The sequence below is a fragment of the Bombus fervidus genome, chromosome 11 (genome assembly GCF_041682495.2).
Source record: "Bombus fervidus isolate BK054 chromosome 11, iyBomFerv1, whole genome shotgun sequence".
NCBI lineage: Eukaryota > Metazoa > Arthropoda > Insecta > Hymenoptera > Apidae > Bombus > Bombus fervidus.
In genome coordinates, this window is record NC_091527.1 from 5903117 (window position 1) to 5925218 (window position 22102).

The 22102-nt window shown below is 34.3% G+C and overlaps 1 protein-coding gene across 3 annotated transcripts; it reads left to right on the forward strand.

The window, feature by feature from the left end:
- LOC139992584 (choline/ethanolamine transporter flvcr2a) lies at positions 1 to 21765 on the forward strand. Of its 3 annotated transcripts, XM_072013530.1 has the most exons (11): positions 3 to 602; positions 5110 to 5552; positions 5888 to 6246; positions 11422 to 11667; positions 13575 to 13796; positions 15010 to 15234; positions 17360 to 17501; positions 17615 to 17820; positions 18040 to 18143; positions 18225 to 18335; positions 18683 to 21765. In XM_072013530.1, exons 4-11 carry the CDS (start codon positions 11587 to 11589, stop codon positions 18942 to 18944), a joined length of 1353 nt encoding a protein of 450 aa, XP_071869631.1. In that variant the 5' UTR covers positions 3 to 602; positions 5110 to 5552; positions 5888 to 6246; positions 11422 to 11586; the 3' UTR covers positions 18945 to 21765. The 3 variants fall into 3 exon arrangements, with proteins under 3 accessions (XP_071869630.1, XP_071869631.1, XP_071869632.1); XM_072013531.1 differs by lacking the exons at positions 5110 to 5552; positions 5888 to 6246; XM_072013529.1 differs by lacking the exons at positions 5110 to 5552; positions 5888 to 6246; positions 11422 to 11667 and having other exon boundaries at positions 1 to 602.
- Positions 21766 to 22102: the final 337 nt, after the last annotated feature.

A 22102-nucleotide genomic window follows, 5' to 3' on the forward strand; every position in this document is an offset into this window, starting at 1 on the left:
TCTGCTTTGCCAACAGGCGCGGCTTCGCACAATCGTCATGGATCTTCGGTTATAATCAATCGCCGCCTGTCGAACGACGAGACCGCACGTTCCGACGACTAAAGCTTTCGTGATCCTGCTTCGTTATAGTATCCACGGTGTCAGAAACTTTTCTTAAAATTTATTAAAACGCACGCTTCAAGCTTTTCTATTAACTCCAGTTCTATTAACCTTATCTTTACTCGAATCTTTAGTAGTTTCACGTTTAAAAAATTACCAAATTGTAAGAAAACGTGGAGATTCCTACGCTCGGAACGATCGTCTGGCCTTGGTCGATCTCGGTTCTAAGAAACGGAAGCGAAGAAGCTCGAGAGTGCCATAAATTAGGTCTCTTCCTTTGCTACATTTCGTTATTTTGCCTACGAAAGTTTGAAGTTTTTTAGTGAAGAAAATTCGACAGTTGCAAAGAAGCATAAAGTAGGAGTTCGTTGATCAAAATCGAGCGTGTGCATTCGATGACGAAGAAATTCAAAACGATGAACGAAATTCAAAAAGATGTTCCACAAGAATCGACCGGTCTTCTGCACCCTAATCAGCATTCTCATCGGACGCAATCTCGTCAGGTATGAATTCTTTTTATTTTCGTTACTTTTTTGTTCGATTAGATAAGCGCCTTATTGAGATAGTCTTGCTCGCGCGACTTTTCTACTGTTCGTAACTTTTATCAGCAACGACGTGGACATAGACTATATACAGTACATATATTGTATACTATGCACTTCGTGGAATCCTTGGAAAGAAACTTTTCTATTACTGCGATATGCCGGTATTACTTCAGACATTATGAATGTTGTCCCAATTCCTTGATAATCTTCAATTAAATCGAATCATATAATTAACATATATTCAGATTTTAATCTTTTGTTTCTCAAAGTTGCGCCTACCAGAGAATCAGAGCATTTTTATTTCATAGTTATAATTAATTATATTTTTTTCTATTCTTTCACTTTCCTTTATTCTTCTGTTACGAAGAATTGAATAACAATGAAGAACAAGGAAATACTCTTAAAATATAATTATTGTAAAAATTTGTGATACTACGCATATAAAAAATCTGTCAACTATTTCTATTGACATTTCCTTTAATCCATCTACAATTCGATAACATTCGAAAGTGAAGAACAATCTTCCGTTGAAGAAAATTATTTGGAAGAAAATACAAGAACCATAACAAAAATATCAAAACAATATTGTGCCGGACATTGCACAGATAAGAAGTTTATCTTATCTATCAACTATTATTTAATCGATTTTGTATCAAGGAAAAAGAAAATCTTCCGTTCACGAGTAGTGAAAAAAAATATCTCCAAAATATAACCACAACAAAAACATCATAAAACATCGTGATACTCAAAACACCATATAGATAACACTGTCTATTCTAATTCTCCAATTACTTAGCTAAAAACAGAACACAAAGAACCGCAGATAATTAAGAAGCACCGATATCGAAGTTTCCTTGAACAATATCAAACATCGATGGATCAAACGAATGTTTCCTTGTTCATCTTTTGTATACATGCACATACATCCTATATATATATAATTCTTAGATGCAGAAAGAGAAACATTGCATAACCGAAGAAGAACAGCTCAACATCAGGTAACATAATTTATGTCGTGTAATACGGCGCGCGCATGAGATAATGAAGATAAAAGTTTTGATCGTCACTAAAATGTTTTATCAATGACGCGCCTTATCACGTAGTTGCTTTGGTCGTCTGGATTCGAGTTTAGCAAGGCCGAGTGGAATCCAGTAACAGTGGCACAATAATAATTGTTTAAACATATTGCGTCAATTGTAAGAGACAAGTCGAACCGGACGTGTTTCGACAACGTGACTCTCGTTTGAAAGATAAAAAAGTATTTTCAAAAGAATTTCAACACCAAACAATCGACGTAAGGGTAGAGAAATTGGTTTGTTTTAAAATATTGGTCTCATTGTGTATTATCTCGATTTATCTTAACTGAAGATCGAATCTCTTGTTTACCAGAGAGATTCTTTTTGTGTCGAGGCAAATTTATCCAGGTTTCTAGCACGTACTTGACTATTTCTCGTCTCTTTCTTTCTCTTTTTTTCGGCTTTTTATCTCATTGATGATATAATTTTTATCTACGATACAAAAAAACAAGCAACAATGAAACATTCGTCACTGGCAAGTGGTCGAGGATAACGATAAGTGAAGAGGGTCGTTTCATGGAAAATTCTTACAGGATCGAGTTAAGATCATCTGATCGGCCGTGATTCTTGAAACAATACGATTACTCAGAAATAACTCTCGAAATTAATTAAAATAGATCTTCCTAGATCGATTATCGTAATAGATATTTTGCTTACAAATAATTAACAACGATAAATACAGGAAACATATTTCCTTTTTGGAAATTAGATTATATAAGTTACAATAGGTAATTAGGTTAATCCAAACGCGACTAGTATACTTACAATCAGATGATTGGCCATCTATTTCATTTTGTAATTTTTTCACTTCAAATTATTAATTTAAATAGTAAATAAAGGAAAAGTGATATTTCTTTTAAGAATATCATTAGAAAAATTTTATATGTCTCACATTCTTTCCAAGATTGCATTTTTTTTTTTTTTTTTTTTGTTTTAATACTCTGACAGAAATGTATTTTTATTAATTATCAATAAAACGAAAAAATATTTCTTCTGATATTTTTAGAAAGGAAACACATGGCAATAAAACTTCAAGCTAATTTTGTTAAAACCAGATACGCTTATCTCTTCATTAATAATCTATAGAGTATAGTATTTTGTATACGTAAATCGAGCGTAGAAGGTACATATTATATTACATTTTCGTGGAAGTTTGATTAAAAGTCTGAGAATTTTCACGGTTTTCTTTCAGTTAGGCGCGATTGCTACATATCCGCTCGTTGATACGTGATCGACTGTATTCACTGACAGTAAAATCGGATTTGCGGGGCTTAGGCAGTGGCATTCTTGGAAGATCCTGTTTACTCGGTTTACTATCACGCTGCGAGCACGAACCGGGCAATTAGTGAATCCATGTCGCATTGTATACTGCAACTGTTGCTCGTTGTTTTTTGTTAACAAAGTCTTACACCGATAAAGATCACGATAAACAGCGATGCCCTGCATGTCATCCAATGATTTAACCAACCGATTCTATGATTTATACTTTCTTTGATCAAACGAGTTTTTCGCGCAAAGAAACTGTATTACATAAACATTTGCGTTGTTTATAGTATCCACTATATTTGTATCATATTGACATCGATATGATTATTCTACATTTCTCGTCTCTTTCTCTGTTCTATTGTCACAAAGTAGAATGATTATGTGTTTGGTCAGACAAGCGTAGTTAGAACGTTTCTCTGTATATTCTCAATGTTTATATATTGTCCGTTATTTAAAGTATTCATATTTTCAGTGAAAATGTATTTTCACACCTTATGGCTTCTTAATCAGAACTGTTTTCACGAAGTAAAGTGATTATGTGTTTGATCAGGCAGACGAGATTGGAACGTTTTGATACGTGTTCTGCATATTTATAAAATAATTTTTCTTTTGAAGCATTTTGAATTTTTTTATGACAATATATTTTGCAGCCGACAAGTGTTAACCAGAATCATTTTCACGAAGTAGAACGATCAGGTGTTTGATCAGACAGATTAGATCGGAACGCTTCGACACATTGTTCTTGATATTTATGCAACAATATATTATCATTTGCAGCGTTAATTTTTATAAAGTTATTTTACAAAATAAGTAATTTTTGTCTGTCGATTAAACCGAATAGAAACCGAAGCTCGAACGTGTTTTGAATTAACATTAGCAAGATAGAGATATTTTTATTTTTGGATGACATTTCACGGAAAGTTGCAGCAAAATTCAAGTGTAGATAATTCGTTGTGTTATTCCAGATGATTTGTCCATTGAGTTTCATCGTTAAAAGATTCATTAAATATGCGATAATTCGCTGCTCGTATGCTTCACGTTGTTATCGTTCGGCAGCATTATCTTTACAAATGAATTGTTTCCTACTTACGGTAATGTTATTGTTAATGGTTCAATGTCGAAGCTATCGCGAAGTTTTACAAAAATGTATCAGCATTAGAGATTATTAGGTTTCTCTAATTCGAAGGTAATCGTTTCAAAAAATCAGCCCTTTTATTACGGAATTGATTTAACAACGTCACTGATGTGACAGCATTGATCTTTCCAAAAACATCGACTTAATTATTTAATTATTTGTGTTAATTAACTTATTAAGAAAAGATTCGTAGATTATCTAAACAAGGAAGCAATTAAGGACATCGATTATTATCAGGATCGAAAAATATCATGATTTCAAATTACATTAAAATTCTATATGTAGACTAATTTTTTTTCTTATCATTTGATAGATTAAAAGTAGAAAACGAGAAATCTCAAATCACAAGACGTGTCTGTAGTATGGCTAGAACGACACGACCTATCATGTTTTGTTTCAGGAACTGCCAAAAGAAAAATTTGTACTTTCTTCCTATGCTTTTACCTAAACCCATTATATTCGTATCTAATACCAACCATTCGAAGTCATTCAAAACATTGTAATATTTTCCTGAGAGCTAAAAAGAGGGAAAGAAGCTGATCCTGGTATAACACGCTAATCAAATAATACGTTCACGTGTCAAGCCATAAAATTGACAAATGTTTGTGTTAATGAAACACTGTACAATATTTCTGTTTTGAAATATTCTTCTGAATCTCCTCAAATACCTGCCAAAGAAAAACAGAAAAAAGGACTTCTTCTTGTACATCTTCAGTGTACATCCTATGACCATTGTTCTCGTCCATATCAAAATTGCTCTTCTCTCCTGAAACTAGAAACGAAATGGAAGGAGAAAACTTATATAAATCTTCAAATGAATATTTTAAATTTTCATGAAAATGTAGAGAATTTTATAAAGCATCACTAAGACTAAAAACAAAAGGAAAAAGGAAATCTCCTATGTATCTCTAATTTGCTTCAATCCAAACAGCCTAATACGATATATATCAATGTTAACTCCAGCTGATCGATTCGTCAAATCTTTTAGATCTCCGAAATCGCGCAAGGCGCCGCACAACTAACGAAAAAATGACAAGGATGACACGTCCCTTATCGCGGCACGGGTGATCGCGGACTCGAAAATCTCGCGCAGAAGCAATGGATCGAGCCGTGTTCCGTCGATGCGCGCGAGGCCGCTATCAAACGAAGGACGTGTAGGTGGTGCGAGCCGCGGCGAATCTATCGGATTTAGTTAATGTCCAGCGCTCCGTGGACTCGGATGTTGCATCGGCTGCGACTAGCCATGACAGACGAGCTCGCCTGACTGCATAAACCAGCGCAAACGCTTCTATTCCTTTCTGCAACGTTTTCTTTTTTTTTTTTTTTATAAACCACACGAAAAGAAATCAACGAACCTGTTAACGTACATCGAGTAACCTGTAACCCAGAGACTGATCGATAATACACAACAGAGCGAGAGGGAGAAAGAGGGTAAATTTCGCAGCTGTATACACTCGCTTTTTCATACGGAAAATTGTGCGGAGAAGCATAATTTAATCGAAATAAATAATTGCCAAAATATATTTTATTTGACTTCGATTTTACGAGGGAAATCAATTCCGTGGAAAATTGGTTAAATTAACTAGATAGAAACTAATTCTGGAAAGAAAATTAATCGAAAGGAAAGTGACTCTGAAAAATATTAATCAGGAAAAATTAGATTCTGAGAAATCATTCCTGCGATCCATTACATCGAGCAATCCTCTCCCTCTCTCTCTCTCTCTCTTCGCTAATAGAAAATTAATTTTATGTAATTTTTTTATTAGCTCTTCGATCATTTTCTTAATGAATTCTTTTGCTCGGCATTTGATTGTCGTTTGATATATGCCGGTGATTAAACACGAAAAAGCTACGTACACGCGTGGCTCAACGATACATCGACGTAGTTCTGTGACCGGCATAGAACATTCGCGGGATCCACGTGGACTCGACCGTACTTTTTTGCGTCTCGCATTCGCGAATTGAAACTAGTCGCGAATCGATCGTGACTGAAATTCAGTGAAAATTGGTGAAAACACGCTAACGTAACTTTATGTGATACGCTGAAGACCTAATCTCGAGAGACAGGTGTCTCTCTTCTTCATCGATCGGCGGATCCACGAGGTCATCGCGTTTCATCGTTCAGGTAAGTTCAATTTTGTATGATATTTTTCTTCCCGATAGTTGAAACTTTTTATTTCGGCGGAGGGAAAAATGCTTCGAAGCAAATGAAGGATATCGTAAATAAATTATTGTAATTGACGTTAAAGTCGCACTTTAATGGTACGTTCTGTAAGGTAATGTGCATCGATTGTGACTAAAGGTGCGCCAACCGTGTTGTTGAACGTAATTACGTTTCAGTCTGATTATAACCAAAGGTTAACTAAGAATAATAGAATTTTTAATTCGCGATAGCTACGCGACACGAAGAGAAAATTTAATCTCTGATATAAATAATATGGTTACCAAAAAGAGTATTTGCACGTTGTTGTACTTTTCGTAAGATTTACGTAGATCTATGTATGTATATATATTATTGCATTGAAATGTGGAAAACAAATACTTTTTATAACTACTACTGTGTAGTAAATGTCAATTATGAATTGAATAAAACAGTGCGTAGAAATTCGACTAATAAAAAATGAACTTAATGCTAAATTGAGAAGATTTCCATTTATGACCAATTATTCCAATTTCAAAAAACAAATATCGAACTTTCTCCGGCCGTTTATCTTGCGTATCGCGACAAGCTTTCAGAACACAGTCCTTCAATTGTTTCAAGCGACACAAAGAGATCGCGATAAAAGAAGGAAAAATCTACGACACAATGCTGCTTTCTCTGTCCTTGGTCAAATTCTCTAATGAAAAAAGTAAATAAAACACCCTTCGTAAAATTTCCAAACGAAGAAAGAAAGTAAAGTAAATATTAAAAGATCGATTCGCTCGACGACCAATTAGTGGCGCCCGTGGCACAATTTAAAAAACAAATGCACAATCTAAATTACTCGAGTCCCGATAAATATTCCACGATATCTGCTTTAAAGCTTCGATATCTCATTTAAAAGGAGGTTGCTTAATTTCTCTATATCTTTGCTGCAACCATTTCGTGATTCGTTCATTGATCATTCGAACATTCGTCGCACGATCGTTTCATTTCGTATGCAACGCTGTTAAATTCCTCTGTAAATTAATGATTCATCAAGCCATTATCTCAACCTGAAAATTGATACGGTTTGGAACTTGTTCGAATAATCGTATTTGTCGAAGTGTTGATGGGGTTTCATCGTAAATTCAAATTGAAATTTGCAATTCGGCACTATGGTAGAGGCAGGCACGTTAGATGGTTCCTCTAGTTCCTGTGATCCTTGACCTTAAAACCTAGAATTCCGGACGAAACTCACGTTGAGTCCCCGAACGACCTTCGATCCACTTCCTATGAAACGGTCGTCGAGTTACTCGTTGCATTAAAAGCATCGTGTATCTATTGGCTTTCTTTAAACGTCAATACATTTGTCACCTTTTACTAATTAAATTATTAGAGTTCGAAGATTGTGAAAGAAAAGAAAATATATCGAGTTTTTAATATGACGATTTATATTCCGCGAACAGTCGTCTAAACATTGGATATATCGGTTTTTCATTTATTTTGGGAAACATATCCTTCAAAGGCGAAGGTTTTTTTCGCGATATTTTTTTGCCGTTTCATACATATTCAAGATGATAATTATGTTGATTTACATTGTTTGTTTGTTCTCCGATTAACACTTGTGTCATACGTAACGAGGTTCGTTCGTATTCGTCAATGTTCTATTTTTATCAATTATCAGCCAGATGATAGTCGTTTTTTCTATCTTTCAACCGGAAATACTGCATTCATAATTTAAAGCAGATTTGTGCTCGAAAGAACGATTCCACGTGAGAATTTATTCACAAATTTTTCCGTATACCGAGCCTTGTGAATTTTCAACTGGTTTTACAAAACAAAGACTCATTTTAGAATCAGAGATTCTAACGAGCAATAATCACGACAATTATAGTTAATTTCCCGGAATTTTTGTAAGCTAGATTTTATGTCTCCGATCTGAAATACCTGCTATGTAGCTTACAATATTTTATCAATCGATAGATGCTGATAAATCTCTACTTTCAAAATTATTCCTATCTAAATCTTTATCCGACCAGATTTCTTAAATAGCTTTTATAATTATCCTTATCTACTTCGCAAGGAGATCTTGCGAAAGCTTATACTCTACTAACACGAAAAAAAAAGAAAAATAATGATATAGGCAGATTGATATAATTCTATAGAATTAACCATTTTTTGAATATATTATGTTTTTTTATACGAAACATTTTGAAATTTCATTGGTGCTATTATGAAACAACTACGATAATTATATCGATAAAATTTGAAAGAAATCTGAAAATAAAAGATATTTAATGCAAAGTATATATTTCGCGGAGATGATAAAAATATTTAAATACTCAATTATCTATTTGTTGAGAATTCTGGTTCCTAATTTCCGAAACACTTAGAATTCATATTAAAATAGTTTTAGACTTATTTAATAAACGATTTCCAGGATCTTCGTCGATATACATTTGCACGCGTCTCAGCACTCTCTTTGTCTCACCATCTTCCATACCACACTGCCAACGGAGCAGTACATTCATCCATTTTTCGAAACGACGTGCACAGACATACTTCCACACACTCATATTCACATACGTGTATTACCACTACACGACCAATCTAGTCTAGCACATAAAATTATACATATTTCAATATAATCTTTTTATTGAACATCTGTTTGCTGTAAGTATCTTCTGTATAGTAAGTAATAACTTCTGTATGCATGTTTCGATTAATTTCAAAATCAATATAATCATAACAGCCGTGTCTCATGGCAATGCTAATGGAGTTCCAAAATGTTTTACTTAACCCGTAAAATACTTCTGTGTATTCACACTGCATACTAATTTCCTATAATATACGTTGACAGCTGATAGATATCAGGTATGATTTTCGAATCAGTTTCAAATTCCATCAACATGATCACAACGATCGTGTCCCATTACAGTATATCAACGAAATTTCACAAACTATAACATCTATATAAAGACACCTATAATGTATTTATACTTCTATGTAAATAATATTTAAATATTTTCTTGATTCAGTGTATTACCGACGAAGGCTTGCGTACATTGTGCGTCGGATTTCCCTCTAGCTTAATTACAATAAACGGGACGAGAACGATCTTTTGCACGATAATGAGCGCAAGGTCGAGCCGCCAAGTTATACGTTCCGTGTTTGAGGGCCATGTGACCCGATCCTCCTTGGCTAAATCAGGGTTTTTATTGTAGAAATATGGCTCCATCGTCGTTGACCTCGTGCAACCGTCACCCTCTTTTATAAACGAGATGAATTTCTATATCCCTTTGTGTCGAATTCTATGGAAATTCCAGCGTCGTCGTAGCTGAGATTATTGTATCGCGATCTGCAGGAACTTAAACGCAAGAGAAATCGGAATGGAGGAAATCCGACGAGAGAGCTAAGGTTGCAGAATGTTTGTAAATCAATTCAGGTTCCACAGTTGTCAGATGCATAAGTTAGATTGGAATGATTTTTGGATGGTGAACTGAGGTTTGAGAGAAGCTCGGTACGCGCGAACTCAGACACGAGGAGTAAGCGAAAAGTCGAAGACTTGTTAGTCTTATTGCGAAGATGTTAACACTTTACCGACCGATAGCCTATTAATCGGCTTTTTATCGCCGACAATTTTTCTCATTAATTGAGCAGTAATTTGTTATTTAGCACTAAGGTACCTTGCTCAGTTGCGTCAGTTGCGTTGCTTTGTAAACTCCCACAGTTTTATACCAATTTGAAAAACTTACCGTTCGCGATGATCGAAAAAAATGGTATTGGAGAGTCTAAAGCCGGCGCCAGGGAGAATCTGCGCCTGAGCTGCCGGTCGAACGTGCGTATGCTGTTGAACAGCTAGCGGTCAGTAAAGTGTTAAGTATATGGAAGATCAGAATTTCAAATTTTTTAATATTCCAGAAAAACAATGTTGGAGACTTAGTATGTGTTTGAGAATTTGTAGGCGTTTAGGTGTTGGAAAATTGAAATTCTGCAGTATTTGTTTTTAGAATTCTCGAGTATCCGGGAATTTAGGCTTCTGAGAACTCAGATGCGAGAATAAATTCGAAAATTTGTTAATCTTCGAGCTTTTAAAATATTCTTAAGTTGAGCTTTCAGAATTTTTTACATACTCGACAACTTCGGGTTCAGAGTATTTTTAAATAATAGTAAACTTGGATATCTCAGCAAAGATTCTTCTGCGTAGAAGCTAAATTCAGGGACACTTCGATACGGAAAAGTTTACCAACGGTTTATCGATAAAAGGTGTATCACGAACGAGTCGCGAGTGACCCAGAATTTCGCTAACAATCGTTGAATACACAATTCCTACAACTCAGAAGACTTAAATGCGGAGTAATATGACTGATAATTTTATTCTGCTTGTTAATTACTCATCAGAAGACGAACTCACATTGGAAATTGAAGGACGATCCTTATAAATAATTCAGTATTTGTTCATTGAACGTACGTCTTGTTTGTCGTTGTTATTATAAGAACCGGTTCATATCACTCGCTATGAATTACAGATGCTTCAAAAATCCTTCAATCATCGTTCACGACCACATTTTTCAAATTCATACACTTTTTTGTCCAAAACGATCGTGTGATTCTATCGTATCTATGGTATTGTATATCTATCTATTCATATCATAATTCTTCAAATCTTGAATATATCATAATTTTCAAATTACAATACGTAACAGAAAAATCTTGTTATTAGAAAGGAGAAGTCAAGGAAGAACACTTTTGGTCAAGGACTCTGCAAGAGATCTTCATATACATTTTTCCAACATCTACGTTCGAATTCATTGTTCGAGTTTCCTGTTAAATCCCGAAGAGCGTGTTAGCCACTAATTGTTACTTTAAACCGCGCGGAATCATTAAATTTCCCGTAATTAGACTTACGATGGATTATGGTTATAGTGGATGAAGAATCATTCGTTGGAATTTTTCATCATAATTCGTCGGAATGTGTTTCTTGATTCGTTATAATCGTAGTTTTTAACGAGATCATGAAACCGGTGAATTTTCCACCTGTTTTACGAAAACAGAATTATCTTAGAAATTTTAACGCACTTAATTTTCTTGTAATTTTTACAATTTTTCTCTTTCTCGACGATTTTCTTGTTATGTCTCGAATAAAAGTTTCAATGCTTGTTTGTCGATCTTTTTCAGAGAGCAAACTCGATGAAAGACAGAAGGGCACTTGAGAAAATAGTTGCGAAGTAAATACAGGAAGATCAAGGAAGTGAAGGGGAAGTGAATCGCGGAAATTAAATAGTAACTCGAAGAAGTGAAGTAGAATCGATTTGGAAAAATTGGTAGAACGTTCGCTGGATTATGGAACAAGAACAGGATACAAAAATGAAAAGCTCGGCGGACTATGTAAAGGCTATTGAGAGTGGCGTTCAACCGTCTCAGGTGACTACGTTCTCTGTGAAACGAGAGCTGCTTCTAAACTTTGGCTGATCTAGCGGAAACTTGTATTTGGTATCTTGTACAGTGTGTTAATAAATTTTGTTACAAGCAACGAGCCTCCGCTATTCTATTTTTAAATTATTTTTCTTTCTCTTTATAAGAATCGAATGTTTCTTTGACGAAGATACTTAAAAAATACTGGGAAAGATAAGCAAGGGATTATGTTCAGAGAAAGGGATTTGTTTTAAAAAATTATGTTTAAAGACATTTAGATTTGGGAAAAATTAGATGTGAGAACTCTAGGTGCAAAGAAACTTACGATGAAGGTAACGTAAGTATTAGAGAACCTAATTTCAATAGCTAATCATAAGTGCAAAGAAACTTAGGCCATACTATGTATTTTATTTAGATACTTGAGAACAACTTAAATTCCAGGAAGTTAAAAATTCCAGGAAGAAAACTGGACGAAGATACTCTAGGTATTTGACAGTTCAAAGGATTCTAGGTGTAAAGAAATTTAAATTATAGTACAATTAAAAAGTTAAATTATAGTATAGTGAAAATGTAGATTTAAACGATTTCAGCTATAAAAGGATTTATATTACAGTATTTTATTTAGATACTTGAGAACAACTTAAGTTTAATAAATTCCAGGGAGAAAATTGGTCCAGGATACTTTAGGTATTTGACAGTTCAAAGGATTCTAGGTGTAAAGAAATTTAAATTATAGTACAATTAAAAAGTTAAATTATAGTATAGTGAAAATGTAGATTTAAACGATTTTAGCTATAACAGGATTTAAATTACAGTATTTTATTTAGATACTTGAGAACAACTTAAGTTGAATAAATTGCAGGAAGAAAATTGGTCCAAGATACTCTAGGTATTTGACAGTTCAAAGGATTCTAGATGTAAAGAAATTTAAATTATAGTACAATTAAAAAGTTACATTATAGTATATTGGAAATGTAGATTTAAACGATTTCAGCTATAACAGGATTTAAATTACAGTATTTTATTTAGATACTTGAGAACAACTTAAGTTTAATAAATTCCAGGAAGAAAATTGGTCCAAGATACTCTAGGTATTTGACAGTTCAAAGGATTCTAGGTGTAAAGAAATTTAAATTATAGTACAATTAAAAAGTTAAATTATAGTATAGTGAAAATGTATGATTTAAACGATTTTAGCTATAACAAGATTTAAATTACAGTATTTTATTTAGATACTTGAGAACAACTTAAGTTTAATAAATTCCAGGGAGAAAATTGGTCCAGGATACTTTAGGTATTTGACAGTTCAAAGGATTCTAGATGTAAAGAAATTTAAATTATAGTACAATTAAAAAGTTAAATTATAGTATAGTGAAAATGTAGATTTAAACGATTTTAGCTATAACAGGATTTAAATTACAGTATTTTATTTAGATACTCTAGGTATTTGAGAGTTCAAAGGATTCTAAAGAAATTTAAATTATAGTACAATTAAAAAGTTAAAGTATAGTATATTGGAAATGTAGATTTAAACGATTTCAGCTATAACAGGATTTAAATTACAGTATTTTATTTAGATACTTGAGAACAACTTAAGTTTAATAAATTCCAGGGAGAAAATTGGTCCAGGATACTTTAGGTATTTGACAGTTCAAAGGATTCTAGGTGTAAAGAAATTTAAATTATAGTACAATTAAAAAATTAAATTATAGTATAGTGGAAATGTAGATTTAAACGATGTCAGCTATAAGAAGATTGACATTACAAGTATTGTAAATATTTGAGAACTAAAGATCTAGAAATTCCGGGAACAAAATAATTAGTATTAAAATGATCCAAGAATTTACATAAGAGTGTAAATTTGACAATTTTAGCATCAGAAAAGGTTTCTAATTTAAAAAACAATCTTTTCGCAGGTTATTGAAACGACGGTGTACAAACGACGATGGGCGATTCTAATGATCTTCGTGCTGTACAGCGCCAGCAATGCGATGCAGTGGATCCAATACAGCATCATCGCGAACATCATAATGGTCTATTACAACGTGTCCAGTTTTTCAGTTGACATGACTAGCATGATCTACATGATAACTTACATTCCGTTCATCTTTCCAGCGAGCTATCTGCTCGACAGATTCGTAAGTGCGATCACCAAAGTTGTATTTGATCAACTTCGCCCATTTTATTTACAGAATCGTGTGGAAAAATTGATATCCTTAAATCGCGTTTATCTATGCGTAAACCGAGTTTATCGTAGTAGAAATATTTCAAATCAGTTGATTTAACTCGATCGGAAGTTTAATCTAATCTGCTTCGTTATCGAGAGCGATATCTCGGAGAATATCTTTATATTTATATAAAAATTGGATTTTTCATTCTCGTTGCATTTCGAAAGTTGTTGACAAAGAAAAAATGATCGAAGAACGTACAAAAATACAAAAAAGTTGCATTCGATTTTTTTTTCTTAACGCTTCTTTCAATTATTATGTATTTAATGTGCATATTATACTTTAATTGGACTGTAATCTGATTCTGAAAATGATTATCTGTCTCTTTGTTTTTTTTTTCTTTCTTTAAGTCTTTTGGGATGTTAGCTCTTTCGAAACGTAAAGCATTGACATTATTTATAAGGGAATTTGATTATATGCTTTGAGGATTAGTGGATCAGGAGTAGGCTGTAAACTTATGTGCGAAGGAAGATAATACAGGTTGAGTTTGTTAAGTCGAAAGATTTCGAAATACAAGAAAAATATCGTATTTACCATTTCGGTAAAACAAACGTAGTAATTTCAATTGATAATTGTTCTCATCTCGCTTTATGATCTTTGATGATCATAATGTCGATGATATCTTCGTACGAAACAGACACGACACATTTGATTATTTACCTACAGATGTCTGAAATTAAAAATTATTTGCAGTAACAAAATAACCCTCTATCAAAAATATGAACATCGAAGTGTATTCAAATTCTCGTATGAACATGCTATACTTTAAATACACAACAAATTAAATCTACACAATTTTTCCATTCGAAGATCAATAATCTTACATCAATTTTCTCCAAAACAGATAAATTTATTTTACAAAATTCCTCTGTTCCAATAATATTTCGGAAAATTTACATTTCTTTAAAAAATATATTTTCTTCTCTTAACTTTACTAATAATATCTCTCTTCCTAGCGTTGATTTTCCTCGTGATAAATAACTTCATAAAAAGAGTTCTTCCACGTCTGTTCGAATAAAATTCTGAAAAAAGTCTTTCGTCCAATTATTCACTTTGTAATACTTTTCTCTTTTTTTTTTTTTTTTTTTTACAGAAAATAAATAAAATGAATCGCTGATTTCAGGGGCTCAGGTTCGCAGCTTTGGCAGGAGCGATCGGAACCACGCTCGGTTCCTGGATAAAAGTGTTGAGCGTGAGTCCAGATCGGTTCTGGATTACTTTCATCGGTCAAACATTCGTCGCTGTGAGTCAAGCGTTCGTGCTGTCGGTGCCAGCACGTTTGGCAGCTGTTTGGTTCGGCCCGGACCAGGTCAGCAGCGCGTGCAGCATCGGCGTTTTTGGAAATCAGGTCAGTCACTGTTGGATCGAAAAATTTTCAACTAGCCTTGTATCGGCTGCATGCTTCGCAAAATTAAAATCGAATGGATACGATGGATATTAATAGTAGCAGACGGAAGAATCACCTTTTACAGAGAAGATGAATGTTTTTACACGTTCCTTTTGGAAGATATTTCAAAATTGTTCCGAGCCAACCTTCTACGGTCTTTCAATATTTCTGGCCTAATTTTGCTTCCATTTCGATAGATGAAAAAATGTCAATCTTTTAAGAAAATTTCTAGCAACATCGAAACAAGAATTTATACGTATTAAAAGCGATCCTTTAGCATCTTTTCTCGAATTTAAGAAATTTTCTAAGAAGAAAAAGTACGTCCGGATTAATTTTGTTAACAAATTAATAAAGTTGAATAATTTACTAAAATCTCTAACACGAAACATTTCAACTTGTTAAATTGTTTAATTCCACGATCTTTGATCTTGCACGTCCTTTTCAAGGTAGCTCAAACGTGATACCTCTTACGAAACAAGTTCGCTTTCATCATGTCTATTCCCCATAACTCAATTCTGGAATACGTAAACCAATTAGAATTACTCGCCCGAAAATTAACAGCCAATTATATGAACAAGCGAGTGAACTACCCTTCACCAATTAATTAGTGCACTCTGTTGAACATGGTCGTTCCGAACGTCGTTTTACATTCCACTTCATCTATGTACTGTTTCAAAGCGCTATGCTGAGAAAGGCATTCCACATTATCATATCAGTCTATTGTCTCAATTACCGTCTCAAAAGTCAGCGTCCATCAATTTACGACGATGATTCCTCCACTTTAATCGATTGACCGCGGCAACAGAAATGCGTATCAAATGCACACGATTTCCATAAATGGAGTCATCAGTAAGTGGATCTGTAGGACTCCGTGATAGTTGTTAAATAATGGTGGCGATAAATGGAGCTCGAGTGCACAATACCTGTGTAGTAGAACTCTATTTGGAGGGACGGGACTCGTTGAAGAGTTAAGCAGTGATTAGATGGGAAACAGAGTCGAACCGTGCACCCACGTTTCATTTCGTGGCGGCATAAGGGGATCCTGGACCCCATCCAGCGAATTAAAGAACGACCACATTGCAACAAGTTACACACCCCTTTCCCGGGGAGATAATCTGTTCAAGGTGCATTGTCGACGAGATTACTTTGTTACGAACTGCGTGCCTTCGTGTGGACAAAGATTATTTAAACTTCTTTCTGCTTGGAAGGTTTATATTTTATCTTCGATGTTTTTCCCAATTTCTGTTTTCTATTTGAGTTATTGGAGGTATTGAGTTAGTTGAAAAATTTATGGTAACATAGGAGAAATTGAAGAGTAATACAGCTTGTGAATGTTAATGCGTAGGTGAAAAAGAGATTTATATGCAAAATACTATGCGAAATATCGAAAATAGAGTATTCATGGTTATAGTATTCAGAATGGAATTTCCATTCAGATTCCATTGCTTCGCTTAACGACGCAAAAGTAATAAAAAGCGCACATCGCTTTAAAATATGAATTATATATTTGTATTTTATGCCAAATGATTCTCTTTCGTCTTATCAAGTATAAAATATATAGAATACGATAGAATATATCGATAATTAAAAACTAATCTATTTTCCAACTAAAAAATCGAACATTCCGCTTGTCCTCTACGAAATGCAGCACGCGATAAAACTTTTATTAGAAATTCCTATTTGCCGTATGGCATTAACGAAGAATACGCCATGGCTATCGTAAAATTGATATAAATGATCGTTGACCTTGCTATTTATGACGTATCACCGGCCGTACAAGTTCGCCACGGTTCTCGCAAGCTTTCGAGAGCGGAACTCTCGTCGGAATCGCTCGTGATGAGCTGAAAAGAATAATGATCTGTCACTTCCTTGGAATAACAACAATGGGCGTCGAGCATCTCTCCATACGTCAGCTATTTCATTACAAAACTTCCCTACCAAACATGCCACTATAAATAACATTCTCCCTTTTCATTTGGAAAAATTCTATCATTTTCCACGTTTGATACTTTCCATTCTTATTTTTAAAAGGAAGCTGACTTTTATTATTTATAGGAAATTGGAATAATCGTTTCGTTATTTTCAGTTGGGTATAGCAATCGGTTTTCTCTTTCCACCGATGCTGGTGCAAAACAGCGAAGATCCCAACGTAATTGGCCGAGGACTGCACGTGATGTTTTATATCGTCGCTGCTTTTACCACTACTATTCTGGTTCTTATACTTCTATGTGCGTGTAATAACCATAAACTTAAGATTGAAAATTCCTCGAAACGATGTTTCACAGCTAAACGAGATTGCCCATGGTGTGGGTAAAAATAACGATAAAAATGTTTCTTTCAGTTTTCAAGTCTGAACCACCGATTCCTCCGAGTCCAGCGCAAGCTGTACAAAGGGAGGCTGAATCCACGGGAAGCTTCTTCGTTTCTGTGAAGAAACTAGTCACAAACACGGGTTACTTGTTATTGTTGCTCAGTTATGGCATCAACGTGGGCGTGTTTTACGCTATCAGCACACTCCTCAATCACATAGTTCTTCAATACTTCCCGGTGAGTCTTTTGACTTCTTTCCTTTATTTATTACTTCCTTTGATTCTCATATTTTGTTTAATTAAAAGGCAATTTTTACCATTAACATTATCGTTGTATTTTTATTTATTTTCCGCTCTAATTGTTCATATCTTTTAATTACATCGAAGAACATGTATCATTGTTATGGAATTTCAAAGTTATTTAGTACATCGGTATTGTCCATCCACAAATATTTAGAATCATGAACAAGACGCTGGAAGAATCGGCTTGACCATCGTGTGCGCCGGAATGTTGGGCTCTGTGGTGTGTGGCATTGTACTCGATAAAACGCACAAATTTAAGTGAGTAAATCTGACAAATACATGGAACGAAAGATCGTGCTTAACAGGTTGCTTGAATTTCAATTTGAAATCTATTTGCAGAGAGACAACATTGGGTGTGTATCTTCTCTCATTCTTTGGCATGATTATATTCACGTTCACGCTAGACACCAGTGAAATATATGTTATTTACATAACAGCTGGAATGTTAGGGTAAGTGCAAAGCTACTATCCCTCTGATATTTTGAAATATTATTTAATTTTAGAAATCACCTCTATGAATTTTAACATAGCAGTCTCATGCGACTGTAGCTGAGGTATTTTTATTTTTACTTTTTCTAAAGCATTCTGATATATGCATTTATTTAATCTAACATACGATATTAACGGTAAGTCATTTTATTCCCATTGAAATTCTCCTATCCAAATGAACAATTTCCAATAACCCCCAACGATTGAACAGAATTCTTTAAAAATGTTTCTAAATAAGAATTTTATTAAAAAAAAAAGAGAGAAAAAATTCCATTTAAAATTCAACGTTTATTTTCCAAATTTTTTAGATTCTTCATGACCGGTTACCTTCCCGTGGGATTCGAGTTCGCTGCAGAGTTAACATACCCGGAACCGGAGGGAACCTCCACTGGTTTATTAAACGCAGTGTGTCAAGTGTTCGGTATTGTCTTCACGATTTTCTACGGTTATTGCTTGAACGAGTGGGGCGACTTCTGGGCGAACATCTTTCTTTGTGGCACGTTGGCCCTCGGCACGTTCCTCACCATCATCATTCCCAACGATCTTCGAAGGCAGAAGGCCAAGTTTTAAGCGTTGATCTCTCGTGATCGAAGGTTAATTGACAGAAAGCCGGAGGAACGATCGACTAGTCTTCTTTGTGATCGATGATATTGCGAAAGTAGAGCTTCCGCGTCAAAGGATGATTATTTTTAAATCGGATAAGACAGATGAATTATCAAAGGCTGATCAGAAATGGTTGATTTTGTTAAAATATTAGATAAGATAGGTTTTCACAGCTCACGTTTCTTGTTGTTATTATTATTATTATTTCTTTCTTCTACATGCATGGTATTTCTTTAATTCACAAGTTGCAAGTAACTTCACCAGAATGTTTAAAAAGACTTCAGACATACAGGACGACAGGATACTGATGTATCTTCAAATCTTGACGATATAGATCACCATTAAGAAGAAATACATATGTCCAAATATCATTTTAAGCGAACAAACGAGGTAGAAGAGGATTAAAGTAATAATAACGGTAGTCTACATAAGTAAACAATAACGTTGGGCATGGTTTATGATCTGAAATCGTACTGGAATATTTCACGTAGCCTGGTAGCTGAAGAGATCGGAATAGATTTACGAATGAGATTAATCGTGATATCGTTGACTATTCGAGCTTAGAGAATCAATGGCCTATGCTCAGACATAGTTTCTTTCCTAATGTTTCTTCTTCTTTGTACTGTGGCGACTCTTCAGTATCGTGGGGTGAGCCTATTGCGTGTAGGTAACGTGTGAAATTCCTCTGTTGCGTTTTAAGCGAAGGAAAATCGAATGTAGAGCAAGCTGCAGAGCCAGTTTTCACGTAGTTTTAAGGATCAGACACTCTCATCTCGTTATTCGTGTCGTTTGATGATTGCAAAAACGACTTTCGTCGAAGATCCTTTCTTTTCTTTTTTTTACTTGTAGTGCCATCAGTATTAATGCCATTCAGTGTTTTCTATGGCTCTGATGAATGTATACTAGTGGCCATAAGTATTATTATTGTAAAAGTCTAACAAATTTTATTTTATTTAGTACTGTAGATTGTGTGATGCGAACGAAATAACAGACTTATAGAGGAGTAACAAGAAACTAGAAGCAGCGAATTTGCACTAAATATTAGAACATATCATAATACTTATGGCAGAGTAATGTATAGCTTGAGTTAACTTTCGCGCTCTGAGACCTCAAACGATGCGAATTACGACGAGAGAATTTAGCGTTATTACGATTGCCGTTCCGAATGAAAGCTAGTACTCGCTGAAACAGCAATAAGTCGTTGAAGATAGTATTTTCGTGAAAGTCGGGAAGGAACGAAAGGAATAATATCGATAATAATGATACTTGTAGCGAGTAGATCATTCCAGAAATATTATCGAGATGCTGTGCATCCGAGCGATGAATAAAATCTACATATTCTTGTTACTCGTGTAAATGTTTTAATCGAATACGTAGAGTAGATCTCTAAATATTGATCTTTGTGGCGTACAAATTTACCAAATTATATTTCCTCGATCGACGTAACTTACGCAGAGTGTATCGTACAGGATGTTAATAAGCGTTCGCGGAGTTGTTTGATCTTTGGTAATCATACTTAGAATGTTCATTCGCGATAAAACCGAAGCAATGCGGAAGATATCGATGGAAGGAGTATTTTTGAAACGCAAATGAGATAACGAATGTTACATATTTGTGGATAAAGTCTTTCAAAATTTGCAAATTTGCCTTTTAAAACTTACTGTACTCGTATTTAGAAATTTACTGTAAATCATTCTATCAATTTAATTCTATAGTTGAATCGAGTGGAAGACGAAATGACATGGAAGATGATTTTAATAGGATCGAGTGGTTTTTACGGTCTATCCGGTTTAATAAGAATTTTCGATAATTCAATGACCCAGAAACGGCGCGAAATATGCGACCCATCGAAGGAGCAGATCGCTCCACTAGCACAGAAACTCGATTTACGAGGTGGTCGCCTCAAGCCCCGATTAAGCTTGCCCGAAATTATCGAGGAAAAATTAATTAAATCGCGCGAAGGTCAATTTGGACAAGCTAACAGATACCTGAAAATCAATTTTTCTCCTAGTTGAAAATGATTTAATGTCATTAGACTTCGGATTCTATTTTAGATTACAGAGAATCGATGTTGTCGTTATTATATAGAGCTAGATCTAGTATAAAGCATTTCGCCGTTTCGAATATTTCCTCTAACAGAACAAACGACAATAATCGTAGCTACGCGTACAAAACGAGTATTAAGAGAAACATTGTGAAACACTGTAGTGGTAATTGTCGTAGATCACCGATGTGTGTACTACTTGTGTACTATTTTTTATAGGATATTATCGTGTGTCCTAAAGTCGCGGGGCCAGTTGCGTAGAAACGAAAAAGATCGACAATAAATCTATCAGTAAGAGAAACAAGGATTTGAGATCGATAGAGATATAGCTTTCTTCTATTTTTATAACATTCCGACCGCAGAGAAATATTCAAAGTAAAATTACACACCGTTTACTTTCGCTTGTGTTCTTAGATTTTTTACATTAAAAAAAAAAAAAAAAGGAAAAAGAAAAAACAGGAAGAACGACTTGTTCTACTTTCTTCACTTGTAAAGATGCATTAACCACGATGAAAAATCTATCTCTCAGGAACAAAAGTTTCCGGAGCTGTTTGTCAATTAATTGTCACGAATTCTTCAAAGAATCGAAATCACAAAACGAATGAACAATTCGAAGATTTACAGATGTAGAGGCACACGTGTATGGATATATGTATATATTTTGTCAAATCGATGTGTATATTTCACGTGTGTATTTTATTCGAAGTCGTGTACGTCTCTGTGCAAAGCTGTTTCAAACGTATCTTTTATAGAATGATATTATTGAACAATATTAACGCGTTGACTGCCACGTGTTTTTGTACAAATGAATTTTGTACACCGGAAGCCGCAACAGATCACAAAATACTGCACAGCAACATTTAATTCTTATAAACTATTATATTGTATTTGCGCAGTTTTCTCTGATAATATTACGTAAATCACTCACATTGAAAATTTGTCAGTCATAATAATCTATTTATTTGAATCATTTAAAAAAAATTGATAACATGGATCACTGATGACCATCGTAGCAGTTAACGTGTTTAAGATTGTACGATAGTTACCATATCTCGATGTAATTCAAAGACAATATTAAATG